Source organism: Pleurodeles waltl, chromosome 7 (genome assembly GCF_031143425.1).
Source record: "Pleurodeles waltl isolate 20211129_DDA chromosome 7, aPleWal1.hap1.20221129, whole genome shotgun sequence".
Lineage (NCBI taxonomy): Eukaryota > Metazoa > Chordata > Amphibia > Caudata > Salamandridae > Pleurodeles > Pleurodeles waltl.
The window spans coordinates 700,706,073-700,725,201 of NC_090446.1; the positions used below are offsets into that span (position 1 = coordinate 700,706,073).

Sequence of the window (19,129 nt, forward strand, 5' to 3'; positions counted from 1 at the left end):
AGCCATATTTGCTAAGATGTCAGCAGAGGACAAAGGTCTTTTTAAGGCTCCCCGGGTCATACCCAGATCAGGCAGCTGGACGGGCTGCGAACCAGCATCAAGTAGGGGGCGACCCCTCAATTCACGCTGCCCAAAACGTCTCAAGGGCTGAGCAAAGGGTTTTAAAGCTTTAATAAGAGCCTGATTCACGGAATCCTGGACATGGTAGCCCAGTGCTTCCACTTGTCTTTCCTCCATATGGTCATCTATAGTGTCTGGGTGGTCCTGATAAAAATTATCCTCTCCAGCGTAGTACGCCATAGGAACAGAGGATATGGAGGAGATCTCAGGGGGGATAGTACTTCCCAGCAGGAAATATTAAAATTGATATATTTATCTTACTTAACACACAGCCAAATATTTCAGATGTGGATGTAGCTCCTGCACTTCCCCTCGGCAAAGCTTTGCTCATAACATCGCCCCGTCGGGCGTTCTAGGGCTCAATTTCTTTATGCGGAGGAGAGACGAGCTAAAAATAGCTTTCTCTTTTGCGTCCGAGCGCGCTGAGACCACTTCGTTCTCATAAACGGGAGAAATGATGGCAGAAATAGAAAGAGGACTTGTCCTCTTAGCACGCGCCGTGGTCTAGGAGTCGGAACAACTCCCAAGCAGATATGCGGACACGCCCACCGGCCTAATGCCGAGCCCTTCGGAGATCGAAAAGGGCAATAAAAATGAATTAAATACGGGCGTGCCGCTCAAAACAGGCACCGTGACGTGTGTAGAGCCCGCTGCCGCTCCACGCTGTGCAAATTTACTTAACTAACCCACATTAAGGATAAAGAATAGTGAGTCAAGAGAAAAAACACTTATCTCTGGCTGCAGCAGCAAAGAAAGAGGAAGGACTATGATGGGAGAGTCTGATATATGGACAGGTTCCCTATGATTGGTGGACCTGAACTACTGGGTTTCATGGGAAATGTAGTTCTTTTGTTTTGTTAAATTTCATTGGCTGCTGAGTTTTTGCAGGAAAGAGAGAAAAAGCATAATCCAAAGCCTCCGGTCCTGACATAGAATTCACTTCTCGGCGTTCCTAGGATGATCCCTGCTTCCTCTGGGAAGGTGCAGTCCCCACAGAGAAAATACAAAACAGATATCGGAGTGCAGATTCCTAAATGCGAAGAACCACAGCTCACCATGTGCTACCTTTATCTCTAAGTGCTTACACTTGTGTGAATGCCAACTAAATACCTCAACTCTGGTTGACCTGCCTCGCAAAGTAAACAGAAACCTTGTGGTTTTCCTGGTGAGAGAATATCCCTTCTCCAATCACTTTCCCTGTACGACCAACTAAAAACCCCTATAAGAATTCAGTGCAGCACTTGCCTGAGGGCCAACCCTCTCCCTGGGTGGTGGTGTCTGGGACCGCTTTGCTGTCGCTGGGTCAGAGCGCACTGGATTCTGAAGTTGAATGGTCCTGTGTCTCGTGTCCTGCCTCCATGTCTTCTCACTTCAACCCCTCTCCCAGCTTCTTGATAGGACTGGAAGCACAGTCTTATCAGTACTGGAACAGTTGTTGGTTGGATCCAGTCCCTGCTGCTATGTGTGGCACATCGCTGCCTTCTGGGATGCAATGATGAGCACCCCAACAGGCTCATTTTAGCAGATTTACTGTGCTGCCTGATGCATGCGCAATATTATTGCTGAATAAAGTGCCTTTTGCCTGTGTTTGAGGTTCATAGTTGAATTACATCCTCACACATTCACAATCTAGACATCCACCCACCTGTGTTTTTAAACGGATGGATTGTGCTTCAGACTCAGTTTCATCAATCACCTCCTCCTCGTTTTGCCTCCTGGAGCATGGCGAGGTCGGGAAGGCTGACCTGCATACTATCTGTGTTCATTAAAACACCAAAGCTGTGTTTTCATGAGCACTACCAAGTTAAACAATTATCAGTTGTTTGCAGATGCTAGAGGTAGTAAATGGCGTCTCGCAGGAGAATGGGATATACCTTGAAGCCCCTGTTCAGTAGCCCACTTTGAAAAGCAGCAAGCAAACATAATTTCTAGTATTTGATTTTTTCGATAATAATTTCAAATTAAACGTGTTTTCAGTCAAACCTGGACTGGTGTGAGCCATTTGCAACTGAGCCGAAACGCTGGTGCAGAGGCTGATGGGTAATGTGCTGGGAGTTCAAAGGTCAGTACAACTGGAGGCAAAAAGCAAACTTCAAAGACAACTGTAGGAGGATTTTTTGCATAATTTCCTGTGTGGAGAAAAGTTTGGAAAATTAAGGCGCCAGAGTAATATTGATCATATTTCAATAAGAAATATTGCTGTGCTACAATCTATCATTAACACCAAGACAATATTTTATTTAAGTACAGCAAACACTAAAAATGTTTCCAAATGTGTAAGCAAACATTTTTATACCTATTGCCATACCGATGTAAACATCTTCCACTGCAATATGGTGTTACCTCACACAAAATTAATAAAATTCTCAAAAGGGTAGACTGGTAAATATGAAGATGACTGGTAAGAATACCATACACTCTGCAGACGTTAGTGATGTGTAGCATGAATTCAAACAGAAAGAACTAGTGGAATACCAACACAGCATTTTGCTGTGCACTAAGGAATGGTGGCAAACAATACTTGGACCAAGGCAATACTTGAAAGTAAGTGATTTCGCATCTTTTTATGTGTCAATGAGATAAAGATAAATACATTTCCTCCAGTTTTCATATATGAAATATGAGTCCAAATTTGAGTTGAAACCAGTCATTAAACTTTTTTTAACTATGTAAGTAGCGAACATAGTGCACAATCTAATTGCTTGTTTTTTTTAATGGGGTAGGCTTGGGTTACGATTTCTGATTTAAAACCTTTCTGATTTACTTAAATTAATATATAATCAATAGATTTGTTGTATACGGTCAACAATCGGCTTTATCCTTTTTGGTCTACTACAAAACTCCTTCTACAATATAGACAGGAACACATAATTGCTGTTGCATTGTGCATCATACAAGAAGCAAAATGCATTTCCTGTCCACAACTCTTCCTCTCCTATTACTCATTGGCTAGCCTTTGACTGTGTAGAGCACTTTGTTGCCTTTTGGCTAAGTCCACACTAGGGAAATGCAATATAAGTACACACATACATACATACATAGAAAAACCTGAAATGCAACCGTTTCTGTGATTTGGCCTATCTTTGTTTAGCTATTTAAAATAAAACAATGCCTCATGCGATCTTTTGGATTTTGAGCAGATTATCCTTCCAAGTGAGTTAAGTGATATTACTGTAGACAAAGTTAACAATGTTTTCCTATCTGTTGTAGTCATTTTTAGGCCTGCATTCTGATGGTGCTCATTACAAAGATTTAAAAAGTAAAGGTACTAGTCCTAAAAGCCTAAGTGAGATTTAGTTCTGGCATATGTGTGCTTCAAAGTTGCTATGGAATACCTCAGAACCTATACTCTACCACGGTTACTTTAGCTTGACATAGTCACATATTGTATGCTTAGAAGCTTTCCAAAAACTGGAGTTAGAATAGTCAATTCAGTAATTAACATACTTGTGGGCATTTAAAATATATTTTTGTGTGATAGATATTTAGGAAGTAAGGGGCCAGATGTAGCAAGCAGTTTTGCCCATTCTGTGTCTATGGGAAAATGTGTTTGTACATATGGCCCTAGATGTTTTTGACATCACGTTTTTGTAATCCATGTTGTTTCTGCCTATATTTCTACACAAGAACAGAGGTGTATAGAAGCAAACTGCAGTATGAAACAGTGATGTAGTAGCAGTGAATAATTCAGAGTTTAAAGTGTATTCATCAATGTGTTTTAGAGGTTCTTCAGATTCATCATCCCAGCATTATTCGTTTGAAGACATATTGCCTTCATTGAATTACACTCTGCAGATCTCACAGATGCATGCAAAGCAGTACTGTCTGATTTTGAATAGCACATTTTTGTGCCCCAAGCCATAGCCACTGTGTTGATCTTATTTTTTATGTCAGTTCCCTCCAGCAAGACAACTATATGTATCCTAATTTTTAAGTCAAGGTACATTTAATAAGGCTCATCTCATCGTTTTATTTAACAGTCCTTAAGTTTATTCTTTTTTTTCAATGTAAAACATTTATTGATGAAAAAAGTAAAACATTACAAGCTGTCAAAATTCTGGTGTGAAAAATAAATTAAAATCTTAAAAATTACACCACAGTGCAATGTGCAAGAATGTAAAAGATACAATAAGTTACATTTAATATAACACTGAAACTACAGATTGCTTTGTAACAAAAGAATAAAGAAGGCAAAATGATACAAAAGAATAGGAAGGGTGCCACAATGAAATGTAAACGTTATAGGGAAGCATTGCTATTTGAGATATCAATTAACAAGCAATGAGGTAATAAAATAAGTACATATGTTAATACTGAAAGTATTGAATTATCAAAAACACCAACATGAGAACCACCTCTATTTATATTACATCTTGAAAATTATATAGCAAATGGTGGCTAAATACCTTTGGTCTATTTTAAAATGTTTTTTAACTATTTATAGTATATACCTCCTATTCTTATATCTTTCTTAAATATTGATAAATTGATCATATGATTCTGAGCCAGTTTATTCTCACATAGTTAGATATGTCCTTGTGTACTTCATTTAAAAGCAAACATCAAGGGATTGGCAAAATCAGAATAAGTTGTAAGGCACATAAACTGTCATGAGAGAGCATATGTAGGAAGTTGGCTCTGTATGTGCTATTTCAAAGCAAGGAATAGCATGCACAGAGTCCAAGGGTTCCCCTTAGAGGTAAGATAGTGGCAAAAAGAGATAATACTAATGCTCTATTTTGTGGTAGTGTGGTCGAGCAGTAGGCTTATCCAAGGAGTAGTGTTAAGCATTTGTTGTACATACACATAGACAATAAATGAGGTACACACACACTCAGAGACAAATCCAGCCAATAGGTTTTGTTATAGAAAAATATCTTTTCTTAGTTTATTTTAAGAACCACAGGTTCAAATTTTACATGTAATATCTCATTTGAAAGGTATTGCAGGTAAGTACTCTAGGAACTTTGAATCATTACTTTAGCATGTATACTTTTTGCATAAAACACAATAAGCTGTTTTAAAAGTGGGCACAGTGCAATTTTCGCAGTTCCTGGGGGAGGTAAGTTATTGTTAGTTTTAACAGGTAAGTAAGTCACTTACAGGTTTCAGTTTTTGGTCCAAGGTAGCCCACCGTTGGGGGTTCAGAGCAACCCCAAAGTTATCACACCAGCAGCTCCGGGCCGGTCAGGTGCAAAGGTCAAAGAGGTGCCCAAAACACATTGGCTTCAATGGAGAGAAGGGGGTGCCCCGGTTCCAGTCTGCCAGCAGGTAAGTACCCGCGTCTTCGGAGGGCAGACCAGGGGGGTTTTGTAGGGCACCGGGGGGGACACAAGTCAGCACCAAAAGTACACCCTCAGCAGCGCGGGGGCGGCCGGGTGCAGTGTGCAAACACGCGTCGGGTTTGTAATGGTTTTCAATGAGAGACCAAGGGGTCTCTTCAGCGATGCAGGCAGGCAAGGGGGGGGTTCCTCGGGGTAGCCACCACCTGGGCAAGAGAGAGGGCCTCCTGGGGGTCACTCCTGCACAGGAGTTCCGTTCCTTTAGGTGCTGGGGGCTGCGGGTGCAGGGTCTTTTCCAGCCGTCGGGAAATGGAGTTCAGGCAGTCGCGGTCAGGGGGAGCCTCGGGATTCCCTCTGCAGGCGTCGCTGTGGGGGCTCAGGGGGGACAACTTTGGTTACTCACAGTCTTGGAGTCGCCGGAGGGTTCTCCCTGAGGTGTTGGTTCTCCACCAGTCGAGTCGGGGTCGCCGGGTGCAGTGTTGCAAGTCTCACGCTTCTTGCGGGGAGTTGCAGGGGTCTTTAAATCTGCTACTTGAAACAAAGTTGCAGTTCTTTTGGAGCAGGGCCGCTGTCCTCGGGAGTTTCTTGTCTTTCTTGAAGCAGGGCAGTCCTCAGAGGATTCAGAGGTCGCTGGTCCCTTGGAAAGCGTCGCTGGAGCAGGTTTCTTTGGAAGGCAGGAGACAGGCCGGTAAGTCTGGGGCCAAGGCAGTTGGTGTCTTCTGTTCTTCCTCTGCAGGGGTTTTTCAGCTCAGCAGTCCTTTTTCTTGTAGTTGCAGGAATCTAAATTCTTAGGTTCAGGGGAGCCCTTAAATACTAATTTTAAGGGCGTGTTTAGGTCTGGGGGGTTAGTAGCCAATGGCTACTAGCCCTGAGGGTGAGTACACCCTCTTTGTGCCTCCTCCCAAGGGGAGGGGGTCACATCCCTAATCCTATTGGGGGAATCCTCCATCTGCAAGATGGAGGATTTCTAAAAGTTAGAGTCACTTCAGCTCAGGACACCCTAGTTGCTGTCCTGACTGGCCAGTGACTCCTCCTTGTTGCTTTCTTTGTTTCCTCCAGCCTTGCTGCCAAAAGTGGGGGCCGTGGCCGGAGGGGGCGGGCAACTCCACTAAGCTGGAGTGCCCTGCTGTGCTGTGACAAAGGGGTGAGCCTTTGAGGCTCACCGCCAGGTGTTACAGCTCCTGCCTGGGGGAGGTGTTAGCATCTCCACCCAGTGCAGGCTTTGTTACTGGCCTCAGAGTGACAAAGGCACTCTCCCCATGGGGCCAGCAACATGTCTCTAGTGTGGCAGGCTGCTGGAACCAGTATGCCTACACAGATAGTCGGTTAGGTTTCAGGGGGCACCTCTAAGGTGCCCTCTGGGGTGTATTTTACAATAAAATGTACACTGGCATCAGTGTGCATTTATTGTGCTGAGAAGTTTGATACCAAACTTCCCAGTTTTCAGTGTAGCCATTATGGTGCTGTGGAGTTCGTGTAAAACAGACTCCCAGACCATATACTCTTATGGCTACCCTGCACTTACAATGTCTAAGGTTTTGCTTAGACACTGTAGGGGCACAGTGCTCATGCACTGGTACCCTCACCTATGGTATAGTGCACCCTGCCTTAGGGCTGTAAGGCCTGCTAGAGGGGTGTCTTACCTATACTGCATAGGCAGTGAGAGGCTGGCATGGCACCCTGAGGGGAGTGCCATGTCGACTTACTCATTTTGTTCTCACTAGCACACACAAGCTGGTAAGCAGTGTGTCTGTGCTGAGTGAGGGGTCTCCAGGGTGGCATAAGACATGCTGCAGCCCTTAGAGACCTTCCCTGGCATCAGGGCCCTTGGTACCAGAGGTACCAGTTACAAGGGGCTTATCTGGATGCCAAGGTGTGCCAATTGTGGACTCAAAAGTACAGGTTAGGGAAAGAACACTGGTGTTGGGGCCTGGTTAGCAGGCCTCAGCACACTTTCAATTCAAAACATAGCATCAGCAAAGGCAAAAAGTCAGGGGGTAACCATGCCAAGGAGGCATTTCCTTACAGCATACCTGAGAAAGTGTAATGAGGGAACTATCCTTTCAAAAAGCATTTTCCTCATAGCTTGGACTTTCTCAGAACTGAGTGCCAGAATCATTCTAGTGACTCTCATCTCTACATGTTTCTCTACATGTCTTTTGTTTGTCTCTTACAAATGTTTGACTAGACAGATGTCTTAATGGGAAGTTTAACAAAAAAGTTGAAAGTTGTTAGACAGCTGATCATATCTTTACCCTCTATTCTTGGCAACCTGTGCATTTCAAAATTGTTCCTCCAATTTCAAATCTGCAAAATCTCATAGGCTTTCATAAAGAGCTAAATTAGTTTTTGCTTGTGATGTCCGTTTGAGGTACAAGTGTCCAACATTTCTGATTCATTGCTTGTGTTCACTTATTCATCCTCTCTAATTTGCCAAGGTGGACGCCAATAGGTACCACTAGTCTCATTGCCGTTATCTTCCAAATAAACATCTGAAACTGTGCCTAGTGGTGCTTCTGATGAAGCTGGTATGTATGGCTCCTCTATGGAAACAAGGATGCAAAGCCATGCACCCTGACAGGCCCCGTGCTGCCTGAAGCATGCACAGTGTGTCTGCTGAATAAAATGTCTTGAGTCTTACAGACATGTCTTTAATTTACCAACTCAGGTCAAAGTATGGTTTGCTCTGAGTCTCCTTTATCCACGGATCATGGTACATAATATAATGGAGCCTGGAGATAGCAATAGCTTGAGTAAATATCACAACTGTTTCCACTATTGTTTGTGCCGGAAGGTTAACCTGATAAATCAATGCAGCACCGTCTGATACGCAGTGCAATAAACCTAAATTAGCAGCCCAATCAACTGCTTTCAGGAGTGTACACATATATTAGCAAATGTGAGAAATATTTTTACAAGGTGCAAAGTTACTATCTGGATACCTATAAAATGAGGGCAGTGAATATCATAGTTACTGTAAAAGCTCTTTGTTTTTTTGGTGCATTCCAAGCTATGTAAATGTCAATTTTGTGCACCTTATTGCTGTTTTATGATTTATATTTTTTGAACATACAAAATGATACATAATCTGTATTATGTCACTGCCACTCAGATGCAGGAAAATTGTATGAAAATGTTGCCTGCCTGTGTCTGTGGGACACTCCTTTTACTTTAATTAAGGGCACTAATTGCCTAATAAGGAAGATACCAGGCTGTGCAATGGCTGCCCTAGTGTTTCGGACTGGGGTGGCTCACTTAAAATTGCCACCAGCGAAGATCAGTCTGGATTGCTTGGCATCAAGGTGTCCTGCACAACAACTAATGACAGCACTTGACTTCTGAAAGGCATCTTGTGGTAACGATCAATTACATAGGTAGGAAGGCTGCATGCACTTACTGAGAGCTGGCACCCAGCACCAAAGTGCAGCACAGCACCACCTTTTTTCTAGTTGATCAGCAATCACTGTAAGTCTATTTGGCCTGGTTTACGGGGCAAGCCGATCATCAGGGTTAACAAACTCTCTCACCAGGGCACGAGTTGCTTTTCGGGCGATGGCTGTACACAAACGTTTCACCAACAAGCCAAGAGGAAGGCGGTGTGCACAACTCAGGGTTATCTTTGTTTTTTGGGGTTCTACTCATAAAGAAAAATTTGATTTATGTGAATGCTGTATTTATGACTCAAAAATAAGACAAAGCAGAGCGCCCAAACTTTAAGTATTGTCCTGAGGACCTACAGCAGAAGTAGAACCGTGTTTAAAATAGAAAATTGTCTCACCGCTAACACATATTCTGAAGTCCTTGGGCAACTCTACGCACACTTTTATCTGTCCGGTACGGATATGTGGTGATCTCTGGAACTCATCATCTGCATAAATACTAGTCAGGGCCAGCAGCTCATCTTCCTGGGCATCCTTGTCTTCTGAAGCCATTGTCCTGCATGAATTGTCCTAAAGGTGATGAACGGTGTGTGCATCATTAAAGTATTCAAAACATTTGGTATATACAATCACTGCTTCACCTTTACAGAGTGTTTTGAAAATGACATACCTGACGATTGATAACTTTTCCCCATAGAAACGCCTTTGTCTCTTACTCATAAACAGCTTAATTTTTGAAGAAGGCAGAAAGTACATATGTAATCCACCAGTCAGAGACATTCTTCACTAATAATATACAAATATATGCAAATCTGGTCTCTTTCTTTACTTTTCGCTAATATGATCAGGAAACCTTGACCAAGAGATCTTGCTCTGCTAAAGCAACTTAGGGGGTTATTCTAACTTTGGAGGAATGTTAATCCGTCCCAAAAGTGACGGTAAAGTGACGGATATACCACCAGCCGTATTACGAGTTCCATAGGATATAATGGACTCGTAATACGGCTGGTGGTAAATCCGTCACTTTTCCGTCACTTTTGGGACGGATTAACACCTCCTCCAAAGTTAGAATAACCCCCATAGTCTTTACTAAAACACACAATATAAAATACAATGGGTGGGACTAAAGAGGAAGAATGACATTTGCTCCGGGTTTTAGAGATGATTTGCTGCATGTGATAACTTTCCTCCTCATTAGTATCATTAAAGCTAAAAAGACTTTTCAAAACAGCATTGTGCTTTACTCTTATTGTTCCAGTCTCACAAGGGAGTAAAAGCTGCCCTCTCACAGCTACATGAACACAGTGCATGCTCGCAGTATTAAGCGAGGAGCACTCGGCTACTCAAAGCATCCCACCCAGACCACTCCAGGCCTCCTTCAGTTACTGAATGCTGCAGAGCATCAATGAGAAGCTCATTCAGAAAACATTCTCAAAACTACGTGCCTCCACCTTCAGGTATAAACTATCTATATAGCTAATCTTGGTACAACAGATACACAAAAAGCATCAAATGTTCCAACAATTGATCTTGGTACTGTAGGGGGCATTCTTCAAATGCATATATTGAAAGAGACAAATCAGGGAAACCTAGAACGTGACAAAACTAGGTATCAGTAAAATCCTTAGGACAGCCAGCACTGACTGAAGAGTAGTTGTTCTGAAGGAGGGACAGGATGCATTGGTGCAGATGGAGGGAGGGGTGGAGCTCCAAACTATGAGTGACTGAGATGCCTTTCAATTTCCTGGCCAGGTAGAGAAAAGGAGCAGAGTTGTTGAGATTGTGAACTAAATTTGGGTGGTATATAGATACATATACTGTCAAAGGGGAGCCATCCTAAAAAAGTGAGTTCCGAGTGAGATTATCAAACTGTTAGCCCCTCAAAACTAATCGGGCTGCTGCATTTAATGCTGCTTTAAGAGGGCAAGATGGATATAGGCAATTCCTGTAAAAATGGAGTTAGCATAATTGAGTCTATGGAAGACCAGGCTCCTAACATGGGTGAAGGGTGCTATTCCATAAATGTGCCTTAGCTGCTATTAAGTAATTTTGTGCATGCTGTTAACATGTTTGTAAAGAATACAGTTGCCAAGAATGATACTAAGGAATTTTGAGCTATCACTGATGGCTTACAGGCTAGACTTTTGGTAGCATCAAGCCAGTTTTAGGCAGGAGTGAAGGAATGAAGGGGTCATATAAGGAAAAATCCGCTTTTGCAAGGATTATGTTTTAAGTGATGAGGAGTTACCAGTTTTGGACGATTACCAGAGTCTACACTTAGTGAGCGAAATCGGCTCATGAGGAAACCTTCTGGTATCATTGGTTATCAAGAGCACATTGGTGTCGGAGTACACCTTAGTCTTTGTAAGGTGATGAAATAGTTTTAAATACAGATTGAACAACACAGGGATGTGTCTTTGAGGGGCACCTTAGAAGAAAAGAACAGATTTTGATAATGCATACCATATTCTGATCTACTGCTGTTGTTTTGTAAGGGAACGATCAAATGGGTTTCAGTGCTGCAATCTGTTTTGAATACTTGGTTACTCAGGTAGGTGTGTTTTAAGGCACTAAATGCAATCTTGCAATACGATCAATTTTGAACAAAGTTTATCTTGCAAATCGCTGTTTCTTTTTAATTGTTTTAAATGATTGTTAACACTGGTCAGAAGAACATTAGAGAGGGAAGTAAAGCCTTAGACCACAGGGAACTTACTGAGTCCATTTGGGTCAGCATGAGTTTTCTTTATGAGTTTTGAGACTTGCCCTTCCTTCAGACAGTTCAGTAAGACTTCCGGTGAAAGGAAGACATTTACTGAGTTGGTTTGTTAGGATGCAAGAGTGTACAAAGAACTCTGCAGATCAAGTGCTTGAGTACCTTTCTGAGAACACACCTGCTTGGTTGGAAACATGTAAAGGACCTCCTGAATAAACCAGTAATAGATGAGGAAATTAAAGATGCTATTAAGACAGTACCGGGCAGAAAGACATCTGGTATGGATGGTCTGACTAGAGAGTTCTATATGGAGTATTCTGAGATATTGGCTCCTTGTCTAATGACTCTGTATGGAGAAGCTAGGAGGAAAAGGATACTGCCCCACCATAAGGGAAGCTGCTATAACCCTATTGCTGAATCCTGCCAAGCAGGCCATTGACTACTCGTCCTATCGTTGGTGTTGTTTATAAGTTTTGACACTAAAATGTTAGCAAAAATTGAAGAGCCTGCATCCACTGATGAGAGGCTTGTTTTTACTTGAGCAGTCCAAACTTATTCCTGATAGGTCCACTTTGGATAACCTATATCTCTATCTCCTTGGTCGCAGTATTGCATGATGCTCATAAGGCTTTCGACTCCTTGCTGTGGCAATATATGTTTGTGGTGTTGCAGTATGTGCCTTGGGGAAGGTCTATGGAGTGGTGATATCTTATAAGGATCCAAGTACCAAAGTGTGTAACCAAGTACCAAATTGTGTATCCATGACTGTTACAAATTGGGTTGTTGGTTGACCGGGGTATGAGTCCTGGTCAAGTAGCAACCATAATCCTAGTCAGTGTAAGTGTCAGGCAAACCCTAATTAACCTGTGCTCATCCTCTGGTAGCTTGACACAGAGCAGTCTGGCGTAACTTAGAAGCAATGTGTAAAGTATTTGTGCAACACTTCAATCAGTAAAACAGTGAAAACACCACAAAAAAAGATTCCACCTCAGGTTAGAAAAATAAAACTTAATTTAATAAACAAAGCAAAATCAAAAAGACAGAAATCCGATACGAGGCAGCCATCAACGAGGGATGCCAATTGCTTGGCCCGGGGAAAGAGTCGATTAGAGGTGGTTCCAAAGGTGATGCGCCGGTCCAAAGATGCAGCAATGCAATTTGGTACGTTGGTTCCGACCCATGCAGTAGAGGTGATGCGTTAGTTCTGCTCCATGTAGCAGACGTGATGTGTCGATCCTGCTCTCCAAGCAGAGGATGCTTTGGTTCTGCTGGATCAAATATCTTAGGTCCATTTCCAAGGGCCTAGGACTGAGGTGGCACCGCTTGGCAAGGTAGGCTCACAGATGGCAGAGTACAGGTTCAGAAGCAGGGTGGTTGGAAGTCTTTTACATCCCTTACTCTTCAGATCTGGTGGCCAGCCAGCTAGCCCTTGGAGTCACTCTGGGTTCAAGTGATGCAGGTCCAATCCTTCTCAGCCAGGCAGGGGGAACAACAGGCAGCAGAGAAGCGCAGCAAAGCTGGAGTCCAGCAAAGCAGATGTCCATCGGAGTGGCAGTACTTCAGCAACACAGCAGTCCTTCCTTGCAAAGTATTCACAGATCTAGAAGTGCACTATGTTGGTTGTGTCAGAGGTCCAGTACTTATATCTAGTTGGGCCTTTAATGTGGGGGAGGCTTCAAAGACAGGCCATAGAAGTGCAAAGAGGTTCTGCCCGTCCTGCCTTGATTTCAGACTCACTACAATGGGCTATGCAACCCTTTCTGTGTGGACAGGACACAGTCTATTTGGGTGTAAGTGAGGCTGTGCCCAGCTTCTCATTCCCATCCTTCCAGGATGGCAGATCAAGTCACACCCAAGGTCCCATTATGTGTGGCAGTCTAGTGGGAATACACAAATCCCAGCTGTCACCCATCTCAGACAAGTGAGCAGAGACAGGCAGCAGGCACCAAATGGCTAAAGTCAGAAAATGCCACCTTTCTAAAAGTGGCATTTACAGAATTGCAATTTGAAATCCAACTTCATCATATGGTGAGATTTTAAATTGTGATTTCAGAGACACCAACCTCAAAAAGGTTGTCTCTTCCAGATTGTGAATTACACTTATAAGATGTAATAAGGTAAACCCAATGTTATCATATGGGAGAGATAGGCCTCACTGTGGTGAACGACGATTTTGGGAGTTTTTTACTGATAGGACATGTAAAACTTAAAAATATACGTTCTGCCTTTTAAATACAAGGCACCATACCTTCTGAGTTGTCCAGGGCCTACCCTGAAGATGACTTATGTGTATAAAAAGGGAAGGTTTTTTTGCCAGCTCAACATGGCATTGTAAAACTGCATACGCAGGCTCTGCAATGGCAAGCCTGAAACATGGTTAAAGGGTTACTTAAGTGGGTGGCACAAGACGTGCTGCAGACCTACAAGTAGCATTTAATTTACAGGTCCAAGGCACATTTAGTGCACTTTACAAGAGTCTTATAAGGAAATTAAATATACTGATTAGGCATATGCCAATATTACAATGTTTCGGGGAGCGAGCACAAGCACTTTAGCATTGATTAGCAGTGATAAAGTTCCCAGAGTTCTAATACCAGCAAAAATGGAGTAACAAAAATGGAGGTGGGAGGCACAAATTTGGGGGTCGGTGGAGGAGACCAGTCAGGTCTAATAAGGGCTTTTGTGCCTTTTCTTTCTGGATAGAAAGGGGAATGCGACAGGGATGCTCGTTATCCACTGTTTTATTTCCAATAAGCACCTAGCCACTGAGAAGTCTTTTGAATGGGAGGCATTGCCACAGAGGGCCCTGGATCGCTGGGAGGAGATAACCAGGGGCACATTTACTAAGTGTTAGTGCTGTGTTTGCATCACAAAAGTGAATCATATAGATGCTGAATCCTTTTTTACTAATTTGCTTTCCCGCGCTAAACTTGTTTAGCACTGGAAAATCACTCCAAAGTAGCGCAGAGCAGCACACAGCACTGCTTTGCATGACTTAGCACCAAGTGGATGTATCATGGGTGGTGCATGGACGTTCCTATGCAACCACCAGAGGTTTCTGATGCTAAACCTATTTACATAAAAAAATTAGACAAGGTTTAGCATCGGAAAATAACTCCCACTTCAATGAGGCGCAAACACGAAAAACATGCATTCATTTCTCCTTTCTTTTCCGACTTTGCATGTGTGCTGCATTGCACAGCACACGTGCAAGGTAGGAAAAGTGTCTAGATTACTGGTATTCTTCCAGTACAAAACCTAGGCTGGTCTCACGTAGACCCCCCTGCACTAAGGTGCAATGGTGTGCGCATCGTGCAAGGCAGCACATTTCTGCGCCGGGAATAGGGAGCACGGCTCACATTTTTTGGCTGCTGCGCTGCGTGGGAACATGCAGATGCTGGGTTGCTATATGTTAAAGATCCGTCAGAAAATCTTTACCCATTGGTGAGGGAATATATAAGATTTCGAGTCTTTCCTGGGTTTGACAGAAAGTGGAACAAGGCTCACATAATCCCTGTAACTCCGTATGCTACCAGACAGCAGGCAGATTATCCGTTCGATTGATGTGATCATCCATTTAGACATCTGGTATTAGAATACATAGATGACTAGAATTGGCTTTTTGTGAGAATGATGATCCAATGGGTCTTAAAATACAGCAGCAAGCTAACGGATAGAAGGGGCTCCCTCTTTCATGGCTGAATGAATAGCAGTCATAGAAATGATATTTTAACCTCGTTTATTTTATGTTTTTATACATATACCAGTCATTAGTTAAGGCATTTATTGTTTAAGTCCGTTCGATACGCTGAAGCTTTGTTTGGGCTGGGAAGTGGCCTAAGGTAAGCCGGCCCATCGTGACATTTCCATTGGGAGGTGAGGGGAGTTGTGGTGTTGCCAACCTTGTGTTTCACTGGATTCTGCCCTCTTCCAGGACTGCTGTTCAGCACTGTGGCATGCACAGTGTATGCTTGGCACTCACTGGCTGATGGTACAGCCTGGATAGACTACACTGCCTCTTGCTTCCTATTGTTAACAAACCACTGATAGCGATAACGTATAAACCAAAGGCACAGAGGCATCTGGTGACCTTGGGATTTCACAAGGTGCGTGATTTATATGCAGGGAGAGAATTATCTAAACAATGAGCGGGACATCACCTCTGGATATTTTTCTATATTTTATTATGAGGCACACATTGTCGGGCGCTTTGCTGGGTTTCCGGCATTATTGGCGCTTTCAGCGGTGCAGGCCTTTACAGGCTCATGGATTATTAACGCAACTTTATAATACGACTGCAGAAGCTAGCGTGGTACGGTTGGGAGGGGTTGAGAAGACTGTGGGAAAGGGGGCTAGGATGTGATATCACCGATGGGATATGGCCATATTATGGTACCCAAACTCAGAAGCTTTCCCTAAACAGAACTGATTTGTGCATTTTAAATTTCCGTACAGAGCAGATTATGCCGCAGCTGTACTTCACTCGTAAGGGCTAGGAACCAACTATCATGCAGAGATATAACCATCGCAGTGCTGACTACTTCCGCTTAGCATGGGCTTGCCCACTAATTTGGGAATTCTGGGAGGAGGTATTTTGGACTTTACCTAAGATGATAGTACATCCATTAGATAACTTGCCGATTCTTGTCTTGTTATGGTATTTGACACCCATAAAAATATTTACAGGTTTGCTGCACTTGCGTCCTTGATGGTGAGGGGGAGGGTGGCCATTAGATGATGAAGGGGTACCATACCTCAGTTGCAAGAACAGGTTGCAGACTTAATTTACTGGAGTAAAACAGTGGATGTGTGCTCCTCTTGCTTACCTTCTTCCTCACAACACTGGGATGTATGGACTCTTCTCAAGGGATGTTTTTTAGAGAGCAGGCCAACACCACAGAATTACTTGAGACTGGGTATGAATGGTTGGAACAAGGATGCTGCTGGCAAACGATTGTTGTTGAATTGCTATAATTATCATGTGGCATAGACGTATAATACGGAGCCCTTCTAAAGGTATTTGTAACAATGATTCATATAAGGGGTATACACTGGCATGGCCTCTACAAGAATGGAACATAAGGTTGATCCGCTCATATATGTAGCTGTGTTCGTTAAATTGTTTATTAACAAAGCTAAATCAAATGTATTAAAAAAATAAACAAATATAAAAGTTATATACAAAGACCTTTAGCGAAGGTAGCAGGGATAGGTTCAGAGAAGTGATTTGAAGGTTTGAGTTTGGCGAAAGTGTTACTACTATATTTCATCTGACATATCACTTTAAAGTGGCTCTCGTTTTTTGGAGGTTTTGTGTAGATGGTGGAAAAGCTTTTGTTGGGACGTAAACCAACCGAGGTTTCAATGCTTTTGACTTTGTGTCAAAAAGCCAGGCAACGTATTCACATGTGTGGTCTGGGTTCTTACAGAACACAGGTGGATGATGTATTAGTAGGATAGCAGATTGTACTACTTCAAAACGGGTTTTGGACAGTTTTTAGCAAAATCTAGTTGGTGTTACAAATGAAGTTTCTTGTAGCTTCTCCATGCAAAAAAGTGTTTTTCTAGATTGGATGTGAATGGGTTTGGCACTCAATGTTGTGTGCTGTTCTAATATTTTTTATTTTCTTCATTGTGCTTTCCAGCATAACAGCATATTGATTTTTTTGTTCTTCAGTCTTTTTTTCACTGAAGGGGGTGAACATTTTTTATGATTTCAGACATAGTATCATTAAAAGTGGCAATGAGGATGTGCAACTCTTGATCAATAAAAAGGGAGGGAAAGTAGAAGAGGTGCATTAGATAACATTGGTAAGATTTAGGCTCTTTGTATCACACCCAATTGGTATTCCTTAATGGATTCTCATAGGTTGAGGATGTGGAGGATATGGAGTATGGAATTTGGCAGTGGGCCGACCAAGCAACTGTAATGTGGTCATTGACAGAAGGCATATTGTTTGGGAATAATGAGACATGGGGCAAACCTCTGATGTGCATGGGATTCAAGTAACGTTGAATCTGCTCATTGTATAAAATAAAAGAGAATATAGAGGTAGAATGATCATTCAGATTTTTGCAATACAGATTGAAATATATTGTTCTTGGAGTGAGAGCGAGGAGAGGAGATATATTTTTTTCATTGCTCAATGAAAGTGATGTGAGTGCCATGTATGTGATAAATACTGTTGATTCAGGTATAAGATAATGCAATAGAGTTGAGTGTCACAACCAGGCGATGCAACATGGGGACGGTTTCTGTTTTAAAGAGTTTGCAGTAGATAAAATGTTTGTGAATGGCTGCTCCCAATCAAGCCTTGCCTCCTGGGTGAAGGCAAGTAATATGCGAGTGTAGTAGGTTCAAGATGGTCAAGTAGGTTCAAGTAGGTCCAAGGGTAGGTCGCTCCCCCTGCCGCTGCAGCTCCTCCAAGTTCCCGAGTTCCTGTGTTCCTGAGACCCACCTAACTGTAAGTACCCCCCTCCTCCCAGCCCCTCGCCCTGCCCCGCGCCATTCACCTTCTCTCCTGCTCCTGCTTCTTTTCCTCCTCTCTGTCTCTTCCTCCTCGCTCCCCCTCTGCAATCTTCTTCTGTGTTCTTCTGTTCTTCTCTTCTGTTCTTCTGTTCTTCCCTTCTGTTCTTCTGTGTTCTTCCGGTCTTCTGTGTTCTTCTTCTCTGTTCTTCTCGGTGCTTCTGTGTTCTTCTTCTCGGTTCTTCTGTGTTCTTCTGTGTTCTTCTCTGTTCTTCTCTGTTCTTCTGCTCTTCCGATCTTCTGTTCTTCTGTCTTCTGTTCTTCTGTCTTCTGCTCTTCTGTCTTCTGCTCTTCCGGTCTTCTGCTCTTCCGGTCTTCTGTTCTTCTGTCTTCTGTTCTTCTGTCTTCTGTTCTTCTGTCTTCTGTTCTCCTGTCTTCGGCTCTTCTACCTCCTCCGTCTTCTTCCCCCGAGCCTGCCCTCCTGCTCCTTCCTCATCCCCCTCCCTCACTCGCCTCCCCCTCTCTCACCCCTAGCTAACCCGTTCGCTATCTACCTCCCTCACTCCTCCTATCTTCCTATCTCTCTAGCTCCCTATCTCACTATCTAACTCCCCCACTCTCCACCTCCTCCTACCTACCTATCTGTCTATCTATCTATTTCCCTATCTATCGACTTCTCTATCTATTTTCTCTATCTATTTCTCTATCTCTCCCCCCCTCCCGCCACCCCCTCTACTACCTATCTCCCTATCCTCTCACTCTACCTCTCTCCCTCACCCACCTCTACAACCCCCCCTCCCCTATCTTCACAACCCTCCTCCTATCTCTCTCCCTAATCTCCAAACCTCCTAACACTCACCCTCCTCCACCCTAAACCCCCTCCCCCAGCTCCTCTCACTCTACCTGCCCCCCCCCTCCCTCGCGCTTTCCCGCCGCGACCTCCTGCACGCCCCCGCCCCCCAGCTCCCATTCGCCCCCAGCTGACCCCTCCCCCCCCCCCTCCTACCTCTTATGGCGGCCGCTGCGCGACAGTGGTAGCGACCCTTGACCCAAGGGTAGGTCGCTCCCCCTGCCGCTGCAGCTCCTCCAAGTTCCCGAGTTCCTGTGTTCCTGAGACCCACCTAACTGTAAGTACCCCCCTCCTCCCAGCCCCTCGCCCTGCCCC

At 43.5% G+C, this 19,129-nt stretch overlaps 1 protein-coding gene across 1 annotated transcript in view; it reads right to left on the reverse strand.

Annotated features, from left to right (window-relative positions):
* LOC138304561 (E3 ubiquitin-protein ligase RNF14-like) overlaps nucleotides 1–19,129 on the reverse strand; it is a 169,559-nt gene that overhangs the window by 135,340 nt on the left and 15,090 nt on the right. Inside the window, exons 2-3 of the mRNA XM_069244721.1 lie at nucleotides 9,181–9,352; nucleotides 2,104–2,249 (exon numbers count right to left, since the gene is read on the reverse strand). Of these exons, the coding sequence (XP_069100822.1) occupies nucleotides 2,104–2,249; nucleotides 9,181–9,334 (300 nt within the window). The 5' untranslated portion in view covers nucleotides 9,335–9,352. The remainder of the gene's footprint in view (nucleotides 1–2,103; nucleotides 2,250–9,180; nucleotides 9,353–19,129) is intronic.